General features: G+C 44.5%; 1 protein-coding gene and 1 long non-coding RNA gene across 2 annotated transcripts in view; one reads left to right on the top strand and one right to left on the bottom strand.

Annotated features, from left to right (window-relative positions):
• LOC124278997 overlaps positions 1-22,288 on the top strand; it is a 125,675-nt gene extending 103,387 nt beyond the window's left edge. The window contains 13 exon segments of the mRNA XM_046714793.1: positions 1-116; positions 1,092-1,211; positions 1,925-1,978; positions 3,461-3,600; positions 4,344-4,500; positions 4,758-5,051; positions 6,462-6,914; positions 7,291-7,433; positions 7,436-8,436; positions 8,438-10,173; positions 10,525-10,733; positions 17,089-17,332; positions 21,617-22,288. Of these exon segments, the coding sequence (XP_046570749.1) occupies positions 1-116; positions 1,092-1,211; positions 1,925-1,978; positions 3,461-3,600; positions 4,344-4,500; positions 4,758-5,051; positions 6,462-6,914; positions 7,291-7,433; positions 7,436-8,436; positions 8,438-10,173; positions 10,525-10,733; positions 17,089-17,332; positions 21,617-22,149 (5,200 nt within the window). The 3' untranslated portion in view covers positions 22,150-22,288.
• On the bottom strand, positions 18,309-18,730 carry LOC124278998. The gene is made up of 3 exons (XR_006899262.1): positions 18,673-18,730; positions 18,618-18,637; positions 18,309-18,394 (listed from the first exon to the last, which is right to left on the bottom strand). It is a non-coding gene; the product is annotated as an uncharacterized LOC124278998 (long non-coding RNA).

The following is a 22,288-nucleotide window of genomic DNA, read 5'->3' as shown; positions in this document are numbered from 1 at the left end:
ATGTCCGGTGCCTACATGTAAGACGCCCAAGCGTAAAGTGAAGCGCCTGCGCCCTCTGCCAGCCAAATGGAGTGAACTGACTGCTGAAGTGAAGGAGCCAATCATTAAGGAGATGCGTAAGTTGCCACTGGTCTTAGACATGCATAGATTGTCACAGGTGTGTGTGTGTTGTCACAGGTGTGTGTGTGTTGTCACAGGTGTGTGTGTGTTGTCACAGGTGTGTGTGTGTTGTCACAGGTGTGGGTACTATCACAGGTGTGGGTGGGTGTACTATCACAGGTATATGTGTGTACTGTCACAGGTGTGGGTGTGGGTATTATCACAGATGTGGGTGTTGTCACAGGTGTGGGTGTACTATCATCACAGGTGGTGTGTGTGTATTATTACAGGTGTTGGTGGGTGTACTATCACAGGTATATGTGTGTACTGTCAGGTGTGGGTGTGTGAATTATTACAGGTGTGGAGGTGTGTATTATCACAGGTATGTGTGTGTGCTATTACAGGTACGTGTGTGTACTGTCACAGATGTGGGTGTGTGTATTATTACAGGTGTTGGTGGGTGTACTATCACAGATATATGTGTGTACTGTCAGGTGGGTGTGTGTGAATTATTACAGATGTGGAGGTGTGTATTATCACAGGTACGTGTGTGTGCTATCACAGTTGTGGGTTTCTACTGTCACAGGTATGTGTGCGTGTTTGTGATGGCATGTGTGTATGCACTGTCCTAGGTGTATGGACATCATTACAAATTGTGTGTGAAGTGTTGGCAATAATAATAAGACTAATATAGATATTTTTGTGTCATCATTGCTGTAGTTATATACAATGCATAAAACAGAAGCATGAAAATACAATTTTTTTAAATATTTTTTTATATTGTATTTATTTTTATTTGAACTGTGATACTTTTCTTTATTTCCAATCTACAAAGTACCTACCAACAAGCTAGTTTTGCAGGGTAATCAATAGGAAATGCTTTCTCTGGCTTGAGGAAAGTAAAGATTTCAGATTTTATCATGGGCAAATAGAAATCACATGTCTGGATGAAACAAGATTACTTGGGGTGACTGACTGGAAATATGTTACAGAACTGACAGATGAGATAAGCAAGTGCTGTTCTGCCTGCTTCAATCGGATAGCGCGTAAGCTCGGCACCAACCCACACACAAATGAGCCGATAGTAGCACTGGTCCCAGAAAACATGGACGGTGAGGAATACTAACACTCCACAGTGATAGCTTTAGCTGTTCATAACACTAGAATATATATCAAACAACTTGTAGATCAACTGTAAAAATTATCCTGTTGGTGTTCTTTTGAAATTCTGATAATATTTTAATATGATTTCTGTGAACCTGTCAAGATCCGGGTTAGACTTGGTCTTCTGTAACTCATGGGGCGGTGGGGTAGCCTGGTGGTTACAGCGTTCGCTCGTCACGCCGAAGACCAGGGTTCGATTCCCCACATGGGCACAATGTGTGAAGCCCATTTCTGGTGTTCCCCGCCGTGATATAGCTGGAATATTGCTAGAAGCAGCGTTAAACCCAACTCACTCACTCTCTAACTCATGCTTGTTGTAAGAGGTGAATAACAGGATTGGGTGGTTGACACATGTCAACGTATCCCATTTGCGATTGATGGAATGATGCTCATGATGATGATCACTGGATTGTCTGGTCCAGACTTGATTATTTACAGACCGCCATTACATAGCTGGAACATAGCTGAGTGAGGCATTCAACAACATACAAACAAGCGAGATGTCTGAGATTATGAGGAGCATTTAGAAGGACTGTTCTTGCTTTTCATTTATAATTTTGACTGGTAACTTGAGAAGCAAATATCTGTCACAGGTGACAGCTGTGTAATGATTAACAAGATGAAGCTTTTATTCTTCTTAAAGTGAATATCTCGGTTGTAGAAGTTGTAGAGACCTCGCGGTGGACGGAGGAGGAGATGGAGGTAGCCAAGAATGGTGAGTTGTTATCCATGTGTGCCGATATCAACCCTGACTATGTGTGCAGCTGAAGCCGGTTCCAGAAAACAAATATGTTTCATGTGACGTGCTTCGAGTCCAACCCCACTACAGACCATTTGGCTCAAAAACGGACCGATGAATTGCAATATAACTCGAAACTATTTTGCAGAATTTATTTCCTAAAAATAAAAAAGGTGAATTTTTCCTTATCCTGACTCATGCTTAATTGCTTGTCTCCTTCTTCTTGCGAATGATAGTGGAACATAATTCAGAGAGAGTGAAACTATGTGGGGGTCATGTGACGCAGCTTCCCGCCAAAACAGCTAAAGGGAGATAGCACTGGGTGAGTGATTTACGTCCGCTTTTTTGAAGGGAGCTTCAAAAGGGGATTGAAGTGTTCCACAATCATTCTCAAGAAGAAGGAGACAAGCAATTAAGCATGAGTCAGGATAAGTATAAAATATCAATTTTAATCAAAGAATTACATTTTATTTTAAATATACTATCATTAAAAAGCGTATTGACACAGTTCACTGGAATATTGCTTGGCAGTCAGTGTTATGAAGGAGGAGTGCGAAGAGAGGAACAGCCAGGTGTATGTACGTGCACAAGTGCCGTCAAAGTTATTGATTCATTTATCTGTCTGTGTCGTCTCCATCCTTCTCGCACACCTGGCTCTGGCTCAGTTCCCAGTGTGTACCTGTTGCCTGGTCAAATAAAAACAGTTGGCTCATCATGCCAAAGGTTCGATTCTTGACATGGGAACAATATGTGAAGCCCACTTCTGCTGTCTCCTGCCATGATATTGCTGGAATATTGCTAAAAACGGCGTAGAGTGCGACGTTTCGATACAGATTCTTGTACCGTTGTCAAGCAGGAATGACTCCAAGATAAAATGAGATTTACAATAAAATATATACAATCTCAGCTTGTGTTTGTTCAATACAATATATATACAGTCTCAGCTTGTGTTTGTTCAATACAATATATATATAATCTCAGCTTGTGTTTGTTCATTATTTGTGATGGGTGTGGGGAATTGTCCTACTGGTTACAAAACAGGTGTGGGGAAATGTCAAGATGGGGAATTGTCATGTGGGGGAATTGTCAGGGCTCGAATTAAGATATGTTAACCCACTTGCACCAGGTGCAACCTAAGATAAAAACCTAGTTGCACCAGTCAAATTCCAGTTGCACTGTTTTATTGCAATATGTAATATCAGAAATATGCCATTGAATTATTTAGATGTTTTATTCAGAAGTTTACCCACTCCAAAATTGACTTGCACCTGGCGCAAGTTAGACTCATAACTAGGTTGCACTTTGTAAAATTGGGTTGCACCAGTGCAAGTAATAAAGCACTAAATCGAGCCCTGATTGTCCTAGTGGGGAATTGTCCTGATGGGGAAATGTCCGTACACCAAAGCCGTACTCACTCACTCAGTGTTGCCTAGTAGTCATGATCTGCCTTGTGTTCAGGTCTGAGGGAGCACGGTCGAGACTGGTCTGCTATAGCCGGGATGGTGGGGACCAAGACTGAGGCACAGTGCAAGAACTTTTACTTCAACTACAAGAAGAAATTCAACTTGGAGGCCATTCTCCAGGAACACAAGGACAAGGTGAGGCCTTCAGTTGTACCCATGAACAGGCCAGACACCGCTTTCTCAACCACACAATTATTACAGATGTTAGACTTGATACTCCTCCCATTTAACCTTGACAAATGTTTCTGACATGTCTTATATGACTGGGGGTAGCCTAGTGGTTAAAGCGTTTGCTCGTCATGCCAAAGACCTGGGTTCGATTCCCCACATTGGTACAATGTGTGAAGCCCATTTCTGGTTACCCCGTTGTGATATTACTGGAATATTGCTAAAAGCGGCGTCAAATTAAACTCACTCACTTTGGTTGAATGCCTGTCTTGATAGCCCACTCGCTTGTAGAAATCACTGTACTGTCTGATCCAGACATTTTCCATCAGTCACTCACTCACTCAGTCAGTCTTATGTGACTGGATTGAACTGTACATCAAGTATACTTGTATATACTGTAACTTGGAGTAATTTTGAATGAAAACTGAAGAAACTTAGTGTACAACATCTCAAAGGCAGGATCTTGATTGTATTAAATTTTGTTGACCATATAAGGTGAGCTTTCCCTTCCCATCATTCTTTTGTTGACTGTATAAGGTCATCATCAGAGGATTATGAAACATGGTTCAAAATAGCGAATGTTCTGACTAATTCTTGATAAATCATGTCATGACTGAATCAGATTACAAAGTCACTTTGAAAGTCTTTCACTTATTCAATGTTTGTAGTTGAGAGGTTCAGAATAATGATTATTAATTCACCTTGAGCAGGCTGACAAGAGGACAACATCTATTTCTGAAAGTGTGGCATCGACAGTAACAGCAGCCTCGGATGCAGAGATGCTGTCCAGCGATGAAGACAATGGTGCAGATGATGACTCTGACACTGCCAGTGCCCCAAGTCCTACAACGCTGCCCATCGACGATGGTGAGTCACGAGATGAATCATGTCATCAGCAAGTATAAGAACAGCATTCCCGAAAAGGACGGGGGCATTTGGTGATCACAGGTTAACATACAGATAGTGGCTGTCATATAGACAGAATATTGAAGTGATGTGTTAAAATTTCCCCATAATAATAAATAATATTGACAATTTTACAGTTGTCTGAGCACTGCTGCTGTTTTGTGTAAATCGACCTTGGTTTTGGTTTTTGGTGTTAATTTGTACCTTACTTTTCATAGGTGAGGATTCTGTTCCAAAGATGGATCCGATCCAGCCCCCAAGGGAGACTGAGATGGACCCACCAGGGCCCACCCTCAGCCTGACGCAGGAGAATCTGTCCCGTAACAAGACACTGAGCGCCAGCCAGGGCAGCCTCAGAAGCATCCCTGACAATGACAGCAGTGCCACAATGAGTGCTGATGAGGGGCCAGGGCCAGGACCTGGGGCAGGGGCCATATCACACCATCCCCACCCAGAACCACCCCCACATGTAGCCCCACCACCACCACCAAGGCCAGTCAGCCAACCAACGGGTGAGTCAACATAACCGTTTTTAGTTTGAGAAAGAATTGAATGGCTACAAGGGCTGGCTATCTCAATACGGGTCATAGATATTGGTAATTTACCGAAATACCAGGCAGTTATTAATAGATCTCGGATAAGTGTATTTGAGCAACAATAAAGAATCAGCATATTTCAGGTCACTGAGGAAAGTTTTCACATTTAAACATAGATTACCAACAACATTCTGAACATAGTGTAGAGGTGAGGTGAGGTGAAATGGGGTTAAGATTATTTCGCTCATATGACAACGTGCATATGCTTGTACTAGCCCAGACTTAAGTTTTATAGTGCTAGTTCACTGAGATACCATGCCACAGTTGAGCATGAATACCCCTCTCAGACCCATTAAACTGACTCCTGAGCCGACCAGTCCTTGTACCTATTAATGCTGAGCGCCAGGAAGGGACCAATAAGTACCATATTGTAACGTCTTTTGGTGTGACGAGGCTGAGGATCGAACCCACTCTTCAGGCAGACGCTCTAACCACTACACCACGAGGCGGTCACATAGTTTAGAAGTGGCCCGTGAATAAAGATGTAACTTTGTGAAATATTATCAAAGACACAATTTTCATGTCGGTAATCATAAATAGTTTTTCCCATCGACAATATTTGTTATGATTATAACTCATTTTAGCCAGCGACCCGCCTCCGTGGTGTAGTGGTTAGAGCGGAGAGCCCGGAGAGCGGAAGGTCGCGGGTTCGATCCCCGACCGCGTCATACCAAAAGACGTTAAAATATGGTACTTGTTGGTCCCTGCCTGGCGCTCGGCATTAATGGGTACAACAAGGACTGGTCGGCTCTGAGTCAGTATACTGTGTCTGAGTTGGGTATTCATGCTTCACTGCGGCATGGTATCTCAGTGAGCTAGCACTATAAAACCAGCTTAAGTCTGGGCTAGTACAAGCAGCCGCACATACACATACACATACACACGCATGCACGTCGTCATATGAGCGAAATATTCTCAAGCACGACGTTAAACTCAATTTCACCTCACCTCACCTCACCATTTTAGCCAGCCCTTATATGACTGTAGCAGCTAAGAAAGACCTTGAATGTTAGACACTTTTTATCAGTCAGGAGCAATAACACAAACTTGATGGCCAAGCATTATGAATTTCCTGTTGAATTTGTGACATGTTTGATTGGCTTATTTCATCAAGAGCTTCAGTGTGCATATTTTAGTTTTGTCCATATACTGGATGACTTTTGAGACAGATGTTTATGTAAGTTTGGGATACTCTGATTATGAATGATATGTATATGTAAACAGTTTAAATTGTCTCAGTATCTTTATCAAAAGAAGAAATGAGGAGATCAAACTTTATCAATAAGGCTTGATTGCTACTTGTGTCTAATCAATGTGTTATTGCAGCAGAATCGAATGACCTGAAGTCTCACAGCCCACGACCCCGCTCAAACACTGGCACTCCCATCAGTCAGCCTCCTCCCATCTCACTGAGTGCCAGCCCAATCCCTGCCCCACGAGAACAACCACAACATTCAACACCAAACCCAGGGGCAAACCTCCGACCAGAAGGGCATCCAAGTCAGAGAGATCAGAATGTCATTGATTTCTCCAATGCCAGCAAGTCAGCTTCTCCCTTCCCAAGCCACCTGATGGCTCCAGACATCCGCCTCTCACCACGTCCCCCCAGCACACACTCTGAGGGGAGTCGCAGTGCCATCTCACCCCACCCCCAGCAGTTTGTCATGGATAAGAAACCAATGAAGCCGGCATGTGTCCGAGACTTGATCCACTCAGCCATCGAGAGGAACCTTGGACAGCCCAGTGAAAGATACTCTGACCAAATGCAGGACAGGAGCAGTGAGTTGATTATCTTGCTGGTCAGCAGCTGTGGTTGCCTCTCACTTACGTTACAAGAATTGTGGTTACTTGTGTGTTTTTATCAAAGACCACCATCTTCAGTGACCAGAAAACAGACTTTAATGTCAGAGAAAGTGATTGCTTTAAAGTCAGAGAAAGTGATGACATTGTTAAACATTCAGAATCATTGGTCATGCTTTCTTTTTGTAGCAGTGTATGTCTTAACTAGCGTAAATTGTTGACCTCCTATAACCTCCGGAACACCAACTACTGACTTAACGTAGAGACACAATCATATTTGTTTTCACTGTAATGCCATAAAATGTTGCCTATAGAAACCAAATGTGGTTAATAACTCTTTATTTTCTTATTGCAGGACCACCATCTTCAGACCCGAACCAGAGACCACCAGCTGCACAAATGTCGAACTCGGGGATGCCCCAGGATCTGCGTAAAGAGAAGCGAGAGCCAATCATGCCCCCCATGCAGGGTGACTCGCGCTCCATGCCCCGTACAGCATGGCCAGACACATGGAGAGAGAAGGGCCACATGATCACAGGGAGTCCAAGGATGCTACAGACTTGTCAAGGAGGCCTCTAGATTTCACAGACAAAGGACCTCATGGCTATAAAGGAGACCCTCGTGACTTTGATCCTCATAGACAACGCACATTTGACTCCTACACAAGAGCAGCTGAAAGGGTTCCCAGTCAGATGGTTGTGCCACCACCGGCCCATTCACACCATGGGACTCCATCTGTGCACCAGTCTGATGCAAGTCGAGGAAGACAGCCAGAAATGAGAGACAAATCCCCATCTTTGTATCCTCCAGAACATGGCCGGTCGTTGTCTCCGGCAGTACGAGGTGGCATACCCCCACAGTGTAGTTCCCCTTATGGACCTGAATCTGTGAGATCACCAGCTTCCAGAATCCCACCTCCTCCACCACTGATTAACAACTCTGCCAAGACCTCCCCAAAACTGACCCGCTCACCCCAAGGGGGGCCTCATCTGATGATACCCCCAGGGTCCATCACCCATGGCACGCCGGTCAGTCACCACTCCACTCCCTCCCCTGTGGGTCACCCCATGACTACAAGCCCTATCGGAAGGAGAATGGAAGGAGTATCACGGCAGCCAACACCACCATCTGCTGCACAGCGAATGGAAGGGTCGATCACTAAAGGTACCCCCATGAACCGTGAAGGGGGTGTCGGGAGAGGGATGCCACCTGAGGGGATGCCGAGGATGCCAGGCATGATTGACCCTGGATCTATGGGCAGGGGTCATCCCATGTATGAGGGTCCCTACAGACCCCCTGTGCCTGGAGGCTATGAGAGAGGGGAGGTATCTAAGCCACAGTACTACCAGTATCAATATCCAGAGCAGCCCTACAGCAGTTCCAAGCAAACAATAATGAGTGACTATATGACTGCCAAGCAGATGCCTCGAAGGTCACCAGCTGCGCAGGAAAAAGATGGACGTTTGTCTCCTAGAGGAAGAGAAAATGCACCTAGAAACTTCCCTGGAAATGTTGATCCTCGAAGCATGGACCCAAGGATGCAAGCTATCTTTCCTGTGCACGCGCAACACAGTTGTTTATGTTAATCCAGCTCAGATTCCAGCTTCCTCTGCTGACCGAGCTCAAGGAAAGACATCACCTTTACCTCCGCGCGCAACACCATCACCGAGGGATGAAAAAGGAATGTGGGGCCGCCCCCATGTACATCACATCCCCTCATCCACAGCATCCACCCTTCCCTTGGACCAGCACCACCCACAGAGACCTAGCATTGTCATGGGCACTGGCAAGCCACCCCACATGTCAGAGATGATGTCCTCCCGAATTGAGCAGCAAAGCAGCGGACCCGACAGCACAAGCGTCCAGCGACAGGCTATGTCTCCCAGACAAGCAGAGCAGAGGCATGCTGAGGCACAGATGTCGCACACCATGTTGATGGTAAGAGACCCAAACAGCCGACCTCGTCTATCGCCGAGTCAACAGATGCAGTATCGGTACCCAGACCAGCAGAAGGAGGAGAGGATGGGCATGTCTGGTCCTTGGAACCAGCTCCAGCAGCGAGAGGAGCATGCTCAGAAGCCCCGAGCGTATGATGCCCGACAGATGCCAGAACATGGCCGGAGGGAGCATGAGAGGATGCCAGAGGCACAGATGTATCCGAGAGATGGACGCATGGTACATGAGTCGGGGATGATGTACGCTAAACCAGACGTCAGGGATGTCAGGGACAGAGATGAACCAATGTATGTGGACAGAGAACCCAGGCAGGCGGAAGTACAATCATCCTCAGACTCCACTCCTCAGAGACAAATGACAGATCCAAACTATATCCGTCAAATGACAGGAGACCTACCAGGATCAGCAATGATCCTTTCGGCCTTCCAGAAAGACTCTGCTGTGGCCCACACAGTTACCCAGCCGACATCTACCAGCACTGCTGCAAGAAGTCTGACAGCAGCGACTCTGATTGATGCAATCATCACCCACGAGATCCATCATGCGAATCCGGAAGAGAAAAAGAATGAGCGCAGACCAGCTGCTGGGACAACACCACCGATGAGTAGACAGCCAGAGATGAACAAACCACCTCAGAGTATGGACACTTCGGATCCTGGTCTTCAAGGACAGTACAAGCCACCTCGCAAGTACCACAGTGATCCCCAAGTGCAGTCACGATCTGAGATGGAAGCAGAAAGACAAAGTTTGGCTCATTCTGGACAACAAATTATTTCAGCCATGGCTTCAAGACAGTTGGACCGGGAAGGGAATGGCCCTCATATTGGACATATCCCTGGCCCCAATGCATTACGTCAGTTCCATGCAGCACAGCAGGCAAATCAACAGTACGCTCAAGCACAAGCACAAGCACAAGCTCACGCACAAGCACAAGCACAAGCACAAGCTCAGGCCAGGCTCAGGCTCAGGCTCAGGCTCAGGCTCAGGCCCAGGCCCAGGCCCAGGCTCCTTCAATTTAGTCAAAGTCAGAATCAGATGCAGCATCAAGGTCAAGGTCAAGGTCATCCTGGACCTCCCCACTCTCAGGGTCATGGGCAAGCTTCTTCACAGTCTCAAGGTCATGGTCAGACCAGTCATTCTGGGGGTCAGAGCTCAGGATCTTCATCTAAGGCCATAACTCTAGGGGAACACATCGATGCAATCATTACCAACGACTACCACAGCAAAAGGTTGGGACAGAACAAAGGTGCGAGTCTCCTCAGCCAAATCAACAGTAGTGGAAGTAAGTCATCTCTGTAGATACCATGCATGTTGTACAGCAACCTCTGCTGGGTGTAGACGGTGACTGGATGGATCATTTGCTCAGGACCTGTGACTGTATTATGTCATACCCTAACAGTGTAACTTGTAAGTCGTAACATCGTAAGGTGTTAAACATCAAGCAAGCAAATAATAAGCTGTTATCAAATATGACTGAGGTTTTAGGGTGACAAAGTATAAGCTTAATATTGCTGAAAACTAACTGATAGTTATCTGGTCTCATGGATAAAACTGTAATATTGCTGACAACTATTTGTATATAGACTGTACAGATATGGATTTGATATTGCTGACTCAGCTACTTATCTTCCAGCCACAGGACAACCAGTGTCCTCCACCCCATCTTTGATAGCTGAGCCACACCCGTCTTTAATGACAAGCCTGACGCCCCCAGTGTCTCGGACGTCCCCGTCTGAGGTGGGTTCCTCATCTGACCCCCAGCGGCCCCGAAGTTACTCTGCAAGCAACCCCCACTATGAACAAGTCTACCACGCCAAGTGGAAGAAGAGGGTACAGCAGCAGGTGGGCACAGTAGCCATGGCAACATAATGTCATTACAGTGTTTAAGGCATGCATGTTGCCATGATTACAATATCCATGATTTTTCCTTATCCTGACTCATGCTCTTTTTGCTTGTCTTCTTCTTCTTGCGAACATAGTGGAACACTTGTATCTCCCTAATTGAAGCTCCCTTCAATTTAAAATCACTAATTAGTACTCACCAAGAGTTGCCCCTCTTTGCCTTTTGGCGGGAAAGACGGTGCCACCGTTCCCCACATGCTCCACTCTCTCCTTCCCAGTGAGCAGGATGTGAGAGCGCCTGTGTCTCCCTACGGCACTATATCCTTTGATTAATTTTACTTAATTACCTCTAAAAAGTCCCTTATAGAGGTTTACCTAGTATCCTTCAACAATATGTTTTGATAATTATTTGTATTTACTGCTGTTTATTCGCAGTGTATTCCGTGTTTGTTCAGTAGGTTACGTTCATGAAAAAATCTGTACTGTTTGCAAGTTACGTTTTTCTGCTGCTGATCCGCATTTAATATGCCCTAGCCGTACTGTACCATGTTCTTTCAGTTCAGGTTGCAGTTTTTGCAATAAAAATTTATAATTCTGCATTTAACAAATATTTACTTTGCGTCTTGTGACGCACAGCAGATAGGTCAGGCATGGATATGCGGCTGAATCCCTCTCAAGTCAACTGCTGTCGGATGACCCCCTCCCGTCTGGTGTTCAGCTGGAGTACTCTTGGAGGAGAGGCGTGGGATGCAGTCCGCCGTCTCCAAGAAGCGATCTGCATCACCAGACATCCCGTCGTCGCAGTCTAGACTAAGAGGGCATCTACATTTCAGCGCAGAATCCGCACCCCCAGGGCAGCGTCTACCACCAAGGGGAAGCCAGCGCAGACCGCACGAACTTCCTCGGCCGAGATTGTTCCCGTCGCAGAACAGGGCCTGTATGATGAGCAGCCGCTCATCATTCCCGATGTTCATCACAAGAAACGACCGGTATCAGCTACAGTGATGTCAGCGCAGATCCACAATCAGCTCGATGTATCAACGCTGATGACTGATGATCTTCCCATGGGTCCCGTCGCCACCAACGCAGATAGGGCAGCTTCTACAACTTCGGCAGACGATGTATAGACACCATCCTCTACCCAGAGAAGGCTACACACCCCTTAGATGACGACAACTCTACGAGGACGTCTGCGCAGACTACAAGAACTTTCTCTGCCGAGATTGTTCCGTTGACGGTACAGGGACTCTCCGATGATCAACCGATCATCTTCCCAGAGGTTCATCACAAGTAACGACCAGTCACCTTTGGTGACTTCAGCGCAGATCTCCACGGTACCCGAGGTATCTACGATGACAACAGATGAGCGTCCTGTGGACCACGTCGCTATCAACGCAGAAAGGGCAGCGCTACTACCACCGCAGACCTTCAAACCGGGGGACTTTATGCAGAAGATGATCAGCGTTACGGCCTGGAGAAGAAGTCACAGCCCACAACGAGGTCCCGAGCCTTCGCGAAGGTTCCAACGCAGGATACAGAATTGGACAACCAGCGTTCGCGAAGGCATTCGCGAAGGCGTTCGCGAAGGACCAGTCACCACTCCCCAAGTGCGGACGTAGATGAGCCTTCGCGAAGGACGTTAGCTACAGTATACAAGACAACTTTGTCCTATATATCGTCGAGGGATTCACCAGGACCTTCGCGAAAGCACAGGTCACCCTACAGGCACAGTTCGTCGGACTATTCACCACGTCGATCTCCTCACCAAATTTCCACGCAGATCCCCACACAGGTCTCCGCGCAGGTCTCCATGAAGGTCTTCACGCAGGTCGTCACACAGGTCTTCAGCGAAGCAGAGACATCGCAGTACTTCGTCTCTCAACTGTACGCCGCATGCCGTCTACAAGCCTGCGCGAAGGCATTCGCGCAGGCCATCTACAACGCAGAAACGCCGCAGTACTTACATTCTCAACAGAACGCTATATGTCATCACCGAGCCTGCGCGAAGGCATTCGCACAGGCCATCCACAAGGCAGAGGCGTCGAAGTACTTAACTTTTAACAGAGCGCTAATTATAGTCTTCAATTTACGCGAAGGGCGGCTATCTTCAGAGACTGTCAACAGATGAAGAGCCTAATAAAGGATCTTCAGACCGACTACCTACATCAAGGGCATCAACGACGCTTCGCGAGATCATCATGGGAATCACCATTTCGTGATATATTGCCAGGTAGGCAATTCCGGACTACTGAGATGATTATCTACATGCAAAGCCATACAGTCACACCAAAGCTTCGACCACTCGCGCAGATCACTCACGCAGATCGTCAAGGTTATTCAACTAGGACACAAAGTAGCGTCATCCTAGAGGGATAAAATCTTCATCGGTACACAGACTGAAGATAGGTAATACAGTACAAGAGAGATACTTTTGTCAGAATTCATCACTAGCTCGGACCTTCAGACGGAATCCAGGATGGGATTCACATAGATTGATATATCTACATTAGAAGAATCATGGCCTTATAGAGATCTTCACTTTCGTACAGATCTGCAGACATTCTCAATGGCGGAATTCAACAGCAGCCTTGCTACAGCGAGAAAAATACATAATCGTCAACGATTCCCTGAGAAAAAATTTACAACAAGTTCAGCATTAATTCTACAATTACGACGCTTCATTGATGTATGCAGTCTACAAGCTGACAACGTAAAAGTTTAATTGAGCCTATGTATAAGGACGACGGCATTATCTTCAAGACTGAAGTAAGAGTCACAGCAGCCAGGAAAACAACCTACCCAGCATCGATATTACGCGCCGAAATATTCGTGCGTTTACCATTTAACCTTCGACACACGTGGTCACTCGTGTAACTTCGGAAAACTACGGACAAGACCGACGATTGATCAGATATCAACGACGGCACTAGATTCTACAAGGATCTTTTTCCTGCTACACCGGTGACATCACAGCGCGGCTAGCCTACAGAATCAAAATGCTTTGTTTTGATTGGACCACGAGGGACAACGCCCTGCGAAGAGGCCGGACGTAGTTCACAGATCAAGACATGGGTTGCAAGTGACAACAACATGTCAGCGAGCGAGCAACGCCTCCATTACAGTCCAGTTAGACTGGACCTTTGTGATTTGGCTGCCTTCATGGGGTTAGAGACCTCCCCTGTCATCATTAAAGACGAGGGCACGGCAGCCAGGCGATTTTTACATAAAGTTTCAACGATGGCAGTCACAGAGTCGGCCATCGCTTCATTTCCTTACAGACACGGTAAGGGTGTCAAGATCGTAGGATATAGATACAAGTTCTTGTATCTCAAGCACTACTCTCTTCGTTTTTTACTACAAAGTGGCGGAATCTGTTGACATGCAAAGAGAATTATAACTACTCCCACTACTGGTCTTCATGAATGTACAACCGGACGATCCGGACAGATTATAACCCATATCTATATATGGTGAACTCCGTCGCGCGAGGAGGGTTGCAGACGCACCTAATTAGCAGAGTCGCAGTACAAGACGATCTCTATGGGGACGATCTCTCCTAGGAGTGGGAGCACACCTTGACAACAATATGTCAGCTGTGATATGGACCATAGCAGAGACAATCTGCACTTCCACAGGTTGGAAATGAAAGCAGCAATAAACGCCATACTCCAATCGGATCAGCTTTTTATTAAATGCTCATCTAACGGTACACACAGTCACCTCCACAGTGACGGTCTACAGTTACAGAAGGATCAACAAAGTTGGCGAACCTTCTTGACCTCTGCTTTCAGTTGATCAGCGTAACAGTCAACCTGACTGTCCACAGCAGAATATGCCACATTCTCAAGAACCAAGAATGTGTTAGCAATACACTATCGTGTCCAACGCAGCCATTCTCAACAGACTGGATGCTACATTCAGAGATCTTCAAACAGATCATATAAGAGATGGTTGAACCTTGAAGAGATTTCTTCCCCACAAGGGTCAACTGATAACACAGGGGCAACGGACATGTGAAGCATCTCCTGCCTAGGTCTAAAACACTTACGTGTTTCTCCACCAGCTCTAATACCTAGGGTATTGCAGAAATCAGTCAGGCGAGAGACCCACAACTAATTGGGGCACGCCTTTTGACCAGCGAGAATATGAATTCCTATTCTCATACAAGACCTAGGACTGCTTCTACTGCAACTACCAGAGTGTACGAATCTACTAGTACATCCTCACACAAAGCAGGCGCACGGCAGCCCGGAGGTGTTCCGGCTACACGTGTGGACTGTATCAAGCATGCTTGAACAAGAGAGGATATTTTGCCAGAGCAGCGAAAAGCAATCACACTAGCTTTACGCAGTTCACACAACTCTTCACGACTTGTCTGACGACAAAGTAGTGATGCTTCGTGACAAAAAAAAGAAAAAAGATACATTTCGCCATGAGGATCGGTTTCACAGCCATGAAAGTGACACATCCTCACTAGTGGCGAGACTACCTCTGTGCACCCTAGACAAAGGTCGGAAAATCCATGCGATTAAAACACGGATGCAAATGCGCAAGGGACTCTCGCCACAACTGCCAGGTCAACCGATTTCTATATGGATCAGAACTGTCATACTACGAGCCTACAAGACTATAGGACTCGACCTCCAAGAGCATCTAATCCTCACTTTCTGAAATTAGAGCACTGGCTTCTACACTCGCTCTACATGGAAATTGCTCGCTGAATACCATCATGGAGGGCTGTTTCTGGAGATCGGACATGGTGGTGTTTGCTATCCACTACCTGAGAGATATATCGCCACCGAGTGACGCCTCAGGCATTCACCATTTCGGTCCTCTGGTCCTCGCACAGCAGTTGACAGTTCCTCATAGACGATGAGACATAGTCTCACGAGATTATATCTGTATATACTATATCAGTATTTATCAAGCTTACAACTCTACGGAGTATTTGCTAGTTATGTATATCTTAAGCCTACCTTAGTCTTAAACCTGGGTTACCTGTGTTACCTGTACAATTGGGTTGCTTCTCCACTTTGGAGTCGCTTTATTTCTATATTATTTTAATATTGTAGTACCCCCATCTATGGCAGCTGGTAGAACTTATGTATGATAGCAGCAGAAATTAATTTAATTACAGTGCCATTATGAAGTTCCCGTAGGGGGTTATTACATCTTAAATCACTAATTAAAATCCAAAGTATCTGTTCCCACCTCCGATTCCGTCGGATTCTACAAGCAAAAAGAGCATGAGTCAGGATAAGGAAAAATATGTAATTTTCTGAATAAAATTGATATTTTATACTTATCCTGACTCATGAGGTAAGCCCTCCCATCCTCCCCACATGACACTTTTAGATTTCCCAGAAAGTTCAAGTGTTAGGCTCGTTAAACAGGAGATAGTGAAGCATGTGGGGAACGGTGGCGCCGTCTTTCCCGCCAAAAGGCAAAGAGGGGCAACTCTTGGTGAGTACTAATTAGTGATTTTAAATTGAAGGGATCTTCAATTAGGGAGATACAAGTGTTCCACTATGTTCGCAAGAAGAAGACAAGCGAAAAGAGCATGAGTCAGGATAAGTATAAAATATCAATTTTATTCAGAAAATTACATTTTAGTTGACAAATCCCATGTGTATAGAGTGATTGTGTTACTGACAGAATTCCAAGAATTATTTGATGAGGTAAATGTCAGGGTGTTTTTTGTGTAGGGTGCTAAGATTTGGTTGCACAGCTGATAATAAGTTTAAGGGGTTTGTTTGAGGCCATTTCTATGGTTGAGACAGTGAAAATAATGTCTTGTATGAAACTTAGACATGCCTGTAAAATTAGGGTTATTATTGACTGCAAGATTCATATTTTCATCCCAAACTGGGGGCGGCGGTGTAGCCTAGTGGTTGAAGCGTCCGCTCGTGACGCTGGAGACCAGGGTTTGATTCCCACATGGGTACAATGTGTGAAGCCCATTTCTGGTGTCCCCGCCGTGATATTGCTGAAATATTGCTAAAAGTGGCTTAAAACCAAACTCACTCACTCACTCACTCATCCCAACTGGATTCCACTGGAGATATCACTTTGCTGAGATCCTGACAATGAAATTGCATCAGAATGCTTTGCTGACCACTGTGACAATCACAAGACATCACCTATCTCCCTGCTGCTGTATCTGGATAACAGTACTTTTACCCTCAAGACACTGATATCAAATACATTAACAATCGTGAATGAAAGTTAACAAATTCTCAGCATGTTTGGGAGCCATAAACTTTCAAAATTACTAGGGCTGCCTATTGAATATGCAATCATCAAAATCGTCAGATGTAACATATGAAGCATGATTGATATTATGTTATATTTACAGCAGGAAATCGAAGCTTCTAGCCACCAGGAATCTCTGTCCTCGTCTTCAATGCCATGCCCCTCCCCTCACTCGGGGGTAGAAAGTGAGGGCCTGAGGGTACCCAGCAAACACAACAGTCCTCAAGGCATGGAGAGGGGTGGGCTCCACTCCGACCAGTCCCGCTCCCCCCAGCCACCTCCGTCATCACTGCCCGGCCAGCAACACCTGGACAGCGTCGTCTTAGAGCCTGTCTCTCCCACCCCAGGTAGCCCTATGCCACATATTCGCAGGTGTTCTAACTTTCTACCCTATTCTAGTTTATGTTTCACTGCTGCCACCGCTTGTGTTCCTGTCATCAGCTGCTCACGCTCCTCACAGGTGCCCCTCCCTGCCCTTCAGCTGCTGCACTCCATCTTTTATTGCCTTACGTCTATCTGCTACTTAGGCTACGTAGAATAGCTGTATAGTAACCATGCCTTAACACATATGAGATCGTGACTTAGGACTCCCAGTACTACCCAAGCACCATATACATGCTTGTTTGAGCAGTTCATTGTAACGAATGATTATATAGTGTACCTGGGTACAAGTGTGTCATCTTACCTGACCAGCATGAATCATTCTAGAAATGAACTGTTTGCACTTCATTAATTACCGACAGTGATATAGCTTGAATATAGCTCGCTCTCGCACTCACTCAATCACTCACTCACTCTCAATATAGCTCGTTCACTCATACCTTAAACAAACAGTAACCCTCACTCACTCATGCCTTAAACAAACAGTGACACACTGATCTTGCACTCACTCTCATGCCTTAAACAAACAGTGACTCACTCATCTTGCACTCACTCTCATGCCTTAAACAAACAGTGACACACTGATCTTGCACTCACTCTCATGCCTTAAACAAACAGTGACACACTGATCTTGCACTCACTCATGCCTTAAACAAACAGTAACACTCACTCACTCATGCCTTAAACAAATAGTAACACTCACTCATGCCTTAAACAAACAGTAACACTCACTCATGCCTTAAACAAACAGTAACACTCACTCATGCCTTAAACAAACAGTAACACTCACTCATGCCTTAAACAAACAGTAACACTCACTCATGCCTTAAACAAATAGTAACACTCACTCACTCATGCCTTAAACAAACAGTAACACTCACTCATGCCTTAAACAAACAGTAACACTCACTCATGCCTTAAACAAACAGTAACACTCACTCATGCCTTAAACAAACAGTAACACTCACTCATGCCTAAAACAAACAGTAACACTCACTCATGCCTTAAACAAACAGTAACACACTGATCTTGCACTCACTCATGCCTTAAACAAACAGTGACACACTGATCTTGCACTCACTCTCATGCCTTAAACAAACAGTAACATCATGCCTTAAACAAACAGTAACACTCACTCATGCCTTAAACAAACACTCACTCATGCCTTAAACAAACAGTAACACTCACTCATCATGTCATGCCTTAAACAAACAGTAACACACTGATCTTGCACTCACACCTTAAACAAACTCATGCCTTAAACAAATAGCCTTAAACAAACAGTAACACTCACTCACTCATGCACAAATGCACTCACTCATGCCTTAAACAAACAGTAACACTCACTCATGCCTTAAACAAATAGTAACACTCACTCATGCCTTAAACAAATAGTAACACTCACTCATGCCTTAAACAAACAGTAACACTCACTCATGCCTTAAACAAACAGTAACACTCACTCACTCATGCCTTAAACAAATAGAAACACTCACTCATGCCTTAAACAAACAGTAACACTCACTCACTCATGCCTTAAACAAATAGTAACACACTCACTCATGCCTTAAACAAACCATAAAACAAGGCCAGATCTAGACACTGCCTGTAATGTGACACTGCCCCTGACTACAACACAGGCAGGTGTTTAGGGAATGTGTGCATGGCTTCTACATCAGTGCTATCTTCTCTCCATCATCTCATAGCATCCTCCACTGTGTTGACGTAAGTACTGCAGGAATGCAAACACTCAATACTGTTTATAGGTCACATACAACGGTAGGAAATACAAACCTGGACTGTTGTTAACAATTGTCGTAAATTTAATTCCTAGTCCACTAGAGGCAAACGGTTGATGTTTGAAAACCTAAAGTTAATGTCCAGTTTTGAAGTGATGGGACGTCAGTTTGTTAATTTTTTTATGATCTAAAATTGGAAATCTGCATTGTTCCTCTGGGTGTAATAACTGTTACATTATCAATAAGATTTCACAAGTCCAGCACTTACCTCATATGGGGCAGTGGGGTAGCCTAGTGGTATTATCTCGTCACTTCGAAAGATCAGAGTCCCCACATGAGTACAGCCTATTTCTGTTGCCCCAAGCAGTGATATAGCTAGAATATTGCTGAAAATACAGCCTTTAACCACACTCACCCTCTCCTATCACTCACGCCTCCAGCAGAATATCTTGCCACTGAACATAAAAATTATGTTTAAATATTGCATACAGAAACTTTTTTTATATCTGTTTTGGGTTTGTTCATTTTGCAACCTGTAAAAATTCTATGTGACACATTCATTTCGTTGCTAATATTTAATTTCTAATATTGTATTAGTCTGTACACATTGCCACACGCGAGAGGTCCGCTGACCAGAATGAGCTTGCCAGCTTTGCAGTAGGCCTTTGCCATGACCTATATTTGCAGTATGAAACAGGTGCTGTAATTGCTAGCTTTGGATGTTTTATGTTTCCTTATTTAGTGAGATCGTAGTATAAACATGTATTGATGTCCTGACCCATTCACCTTGAGTTGCTGGCTGTCAGGGGAGCTCAATGTTGGATAGGTCACACCAAATTAGAATATGTTATGGCAGGACATGCCCTTTCTACAGCAGGGTATTCAGTGTGATACCATGACCATGCTATATCACGATATGTATATGTGATGGTAAGCCCGCAACCAGTTGAGACATTTGATGTAAGGATATCAGGGTATTTAATGCAACAGTACAACAGCCCCTACAATATGTTAGGATATATAGTACAACAGCCCTACAATATATCAGGATATATAGTGTTATAGTATGCCCCTTAAATATATCACGATATATATAGTGTTAAGGTATGCCCTTTCAATATATAAGGATATATAGTGTTATTGCCCTTCAATATATCAGGATATGTAATGTAATAGTATGCCCCTTAAATATATCACGATATATAGTGTTAAGGTATGCCCTTTCAATATATCAGGATATATAGTGTTATTGTATGCCCTTTCAATATAAGGATATGTAGTGTTATAGTATGCCCCTTAAATATATCACGATATATATTGTTAAGGTATGCCCTTTCAATATATCAGGATATATAGTGTTATTGCCCTTTAATATATCAGGATATGTAATGTAATAGTATACCCCTTAAATATATCACGATATATAGTGTTAAGGTATGCCCTTTCAATATATCAGGATATATAGTGTTATTGTATGCCCTTTAAATATATCAGGATATATAGTGTTATTGTAATTGTATGCCCCTTCAATTATATCAGGATATGTAGTGTAATAGTATGCCCCTTTAATATATCAGGATATATAGTGTTAAGGTATGCCCTTTCAATATATCAGGATATATAGTGTTATTGTATGCCCTTTCAATATAAGGATATGTAGTGTATAGTATAGTATGCCCCTTAAATATATCAGGATATATAGTGTTAAGGTATGCCCTTTCAATATATCAGGATATATAGTGTTATTGTATGCCCTTTCAATATAAGGATATGTAGTGTTATAGTATGCCCCTTAAATATATCACGATATATAGTGTTAAGGTATGCCCTTTCAATATATCAGGATATATAGTGTTATTGTATGCCCTTTCAATATAAGGATATGTAGTGTTATAGTATGCCCCTTAAATATATCACGATATATAGTGTTAAGGTATGCCCTTTCAATATATCAGGATATATAGTGTTATTGTATGCCCCTTTCAATATAAGGATATGTAGTGTTATAGTATGCCCCTTAAATATATCACGATATATAGTGTTAAGGTATGCCCTTTCAATATATCAGGATATATAGTGTTATTGTATGCCCTTTCAATATAAGGATATGTAGTGTTATAGTATGCCCCTTAAATATATCACGATATATAGTGTTAAGGTATGCCCTTTCAATATATCAGGATATATAGTGTTATTGTATGCCCCTTTCAATATAAGGATATGTAGTGTTATAGTATGCCCCTTCCAAATCAGCGAAGGCCCTCAATGTGAGGATATTTAGTGTTATGGTTAGCCCCAAACAGGTCATTCTTGCTAAGCTGTTGGAATATCGTATGTTTAAACAGGTCCCCTTTGCTAACTTTTAGAATATCTTTACCCCTTTACCTCGCTGGCTGACACCCATAACAGGTGTACTGTTGACTCCAACTGATCCCAGCCACATTCCGTTCCTTATATGCATTGTGTTTGTGTTTCAAGTTGACTGATCTAGCGTTCTGGTTATATTGGCAGGCCACCACCCCCACCACCAGCCAGCCGACAGCAGTGGCCAGGGCCCCACTACATCCGAGACTACACCCGCTACTAAAGCTAAGACAGAGTTCAACATCAGCACCTTGGACTTTATGATGAGGAGGAGAATAGAGAAAGCTATATTGGAGGAAACCAGTCCCAGTCAGTCAGAGCAGCAGATAGAGTCCTCTGTGCCATCACTTTCTCAGTCTCGCCTCAATCAGCAGCAGCATGCTGTTGAGTCCTCGGTGTCTCCCTCGCTTGCTGCTTCTCGGCTTGTGACACAGCAACAGCAGCAGATGCCACCCAGCCAGCCTCTGCCGTCAAACCGCCAACTGCTTCAGCTTCCAGACACTCGACAAGATGCTCGTCAGCAGCCAGGAGATAGCCGACTAGGTCATCAGGATAGTAGGTCTTCCGACTCCCAACCCGGTCCACCTGATGGAAGAACATCTCAACAGCAGCAAGAAGCTTTCCCCAGCAGTTCATCTCAAGTTGATCCGTCAGCCAGCCCAATCTCAGGAATCAGATGATCGTCAAATGTCTGGGATGAGACCAATGGTGTCTGTTTCAGCAGCTGAATCCTCGGAGGCTAGCCATGCAAGTGCTGCTACCCCACACTATCAGCAGCCCAAGAAGCGGGGTGTAACAAGACCACCTGGCAAATTTGCT

The sequence above is a fragment of the Haliotis rubra genome, unplaced genomic scaffold (genome assembly GCF_003918875.1).
Source record: "Haliotis rubra isolate DU_JTF1 unplaced genomic scaffold, ASM391887v1 Scf244, whole genome shotgun sequence".
In the NCBI taxonomy this organism is placed as follows: domain Eukaryota; kingdom Metazoa; phylum Mollusca; class Gastropoda; order Lepetellida; family Haliotidae; genus Haliotis; species Haliotis rubra.
This window is presented reverse-complemented; position numbering and strand designations above follow the sequence as displayed.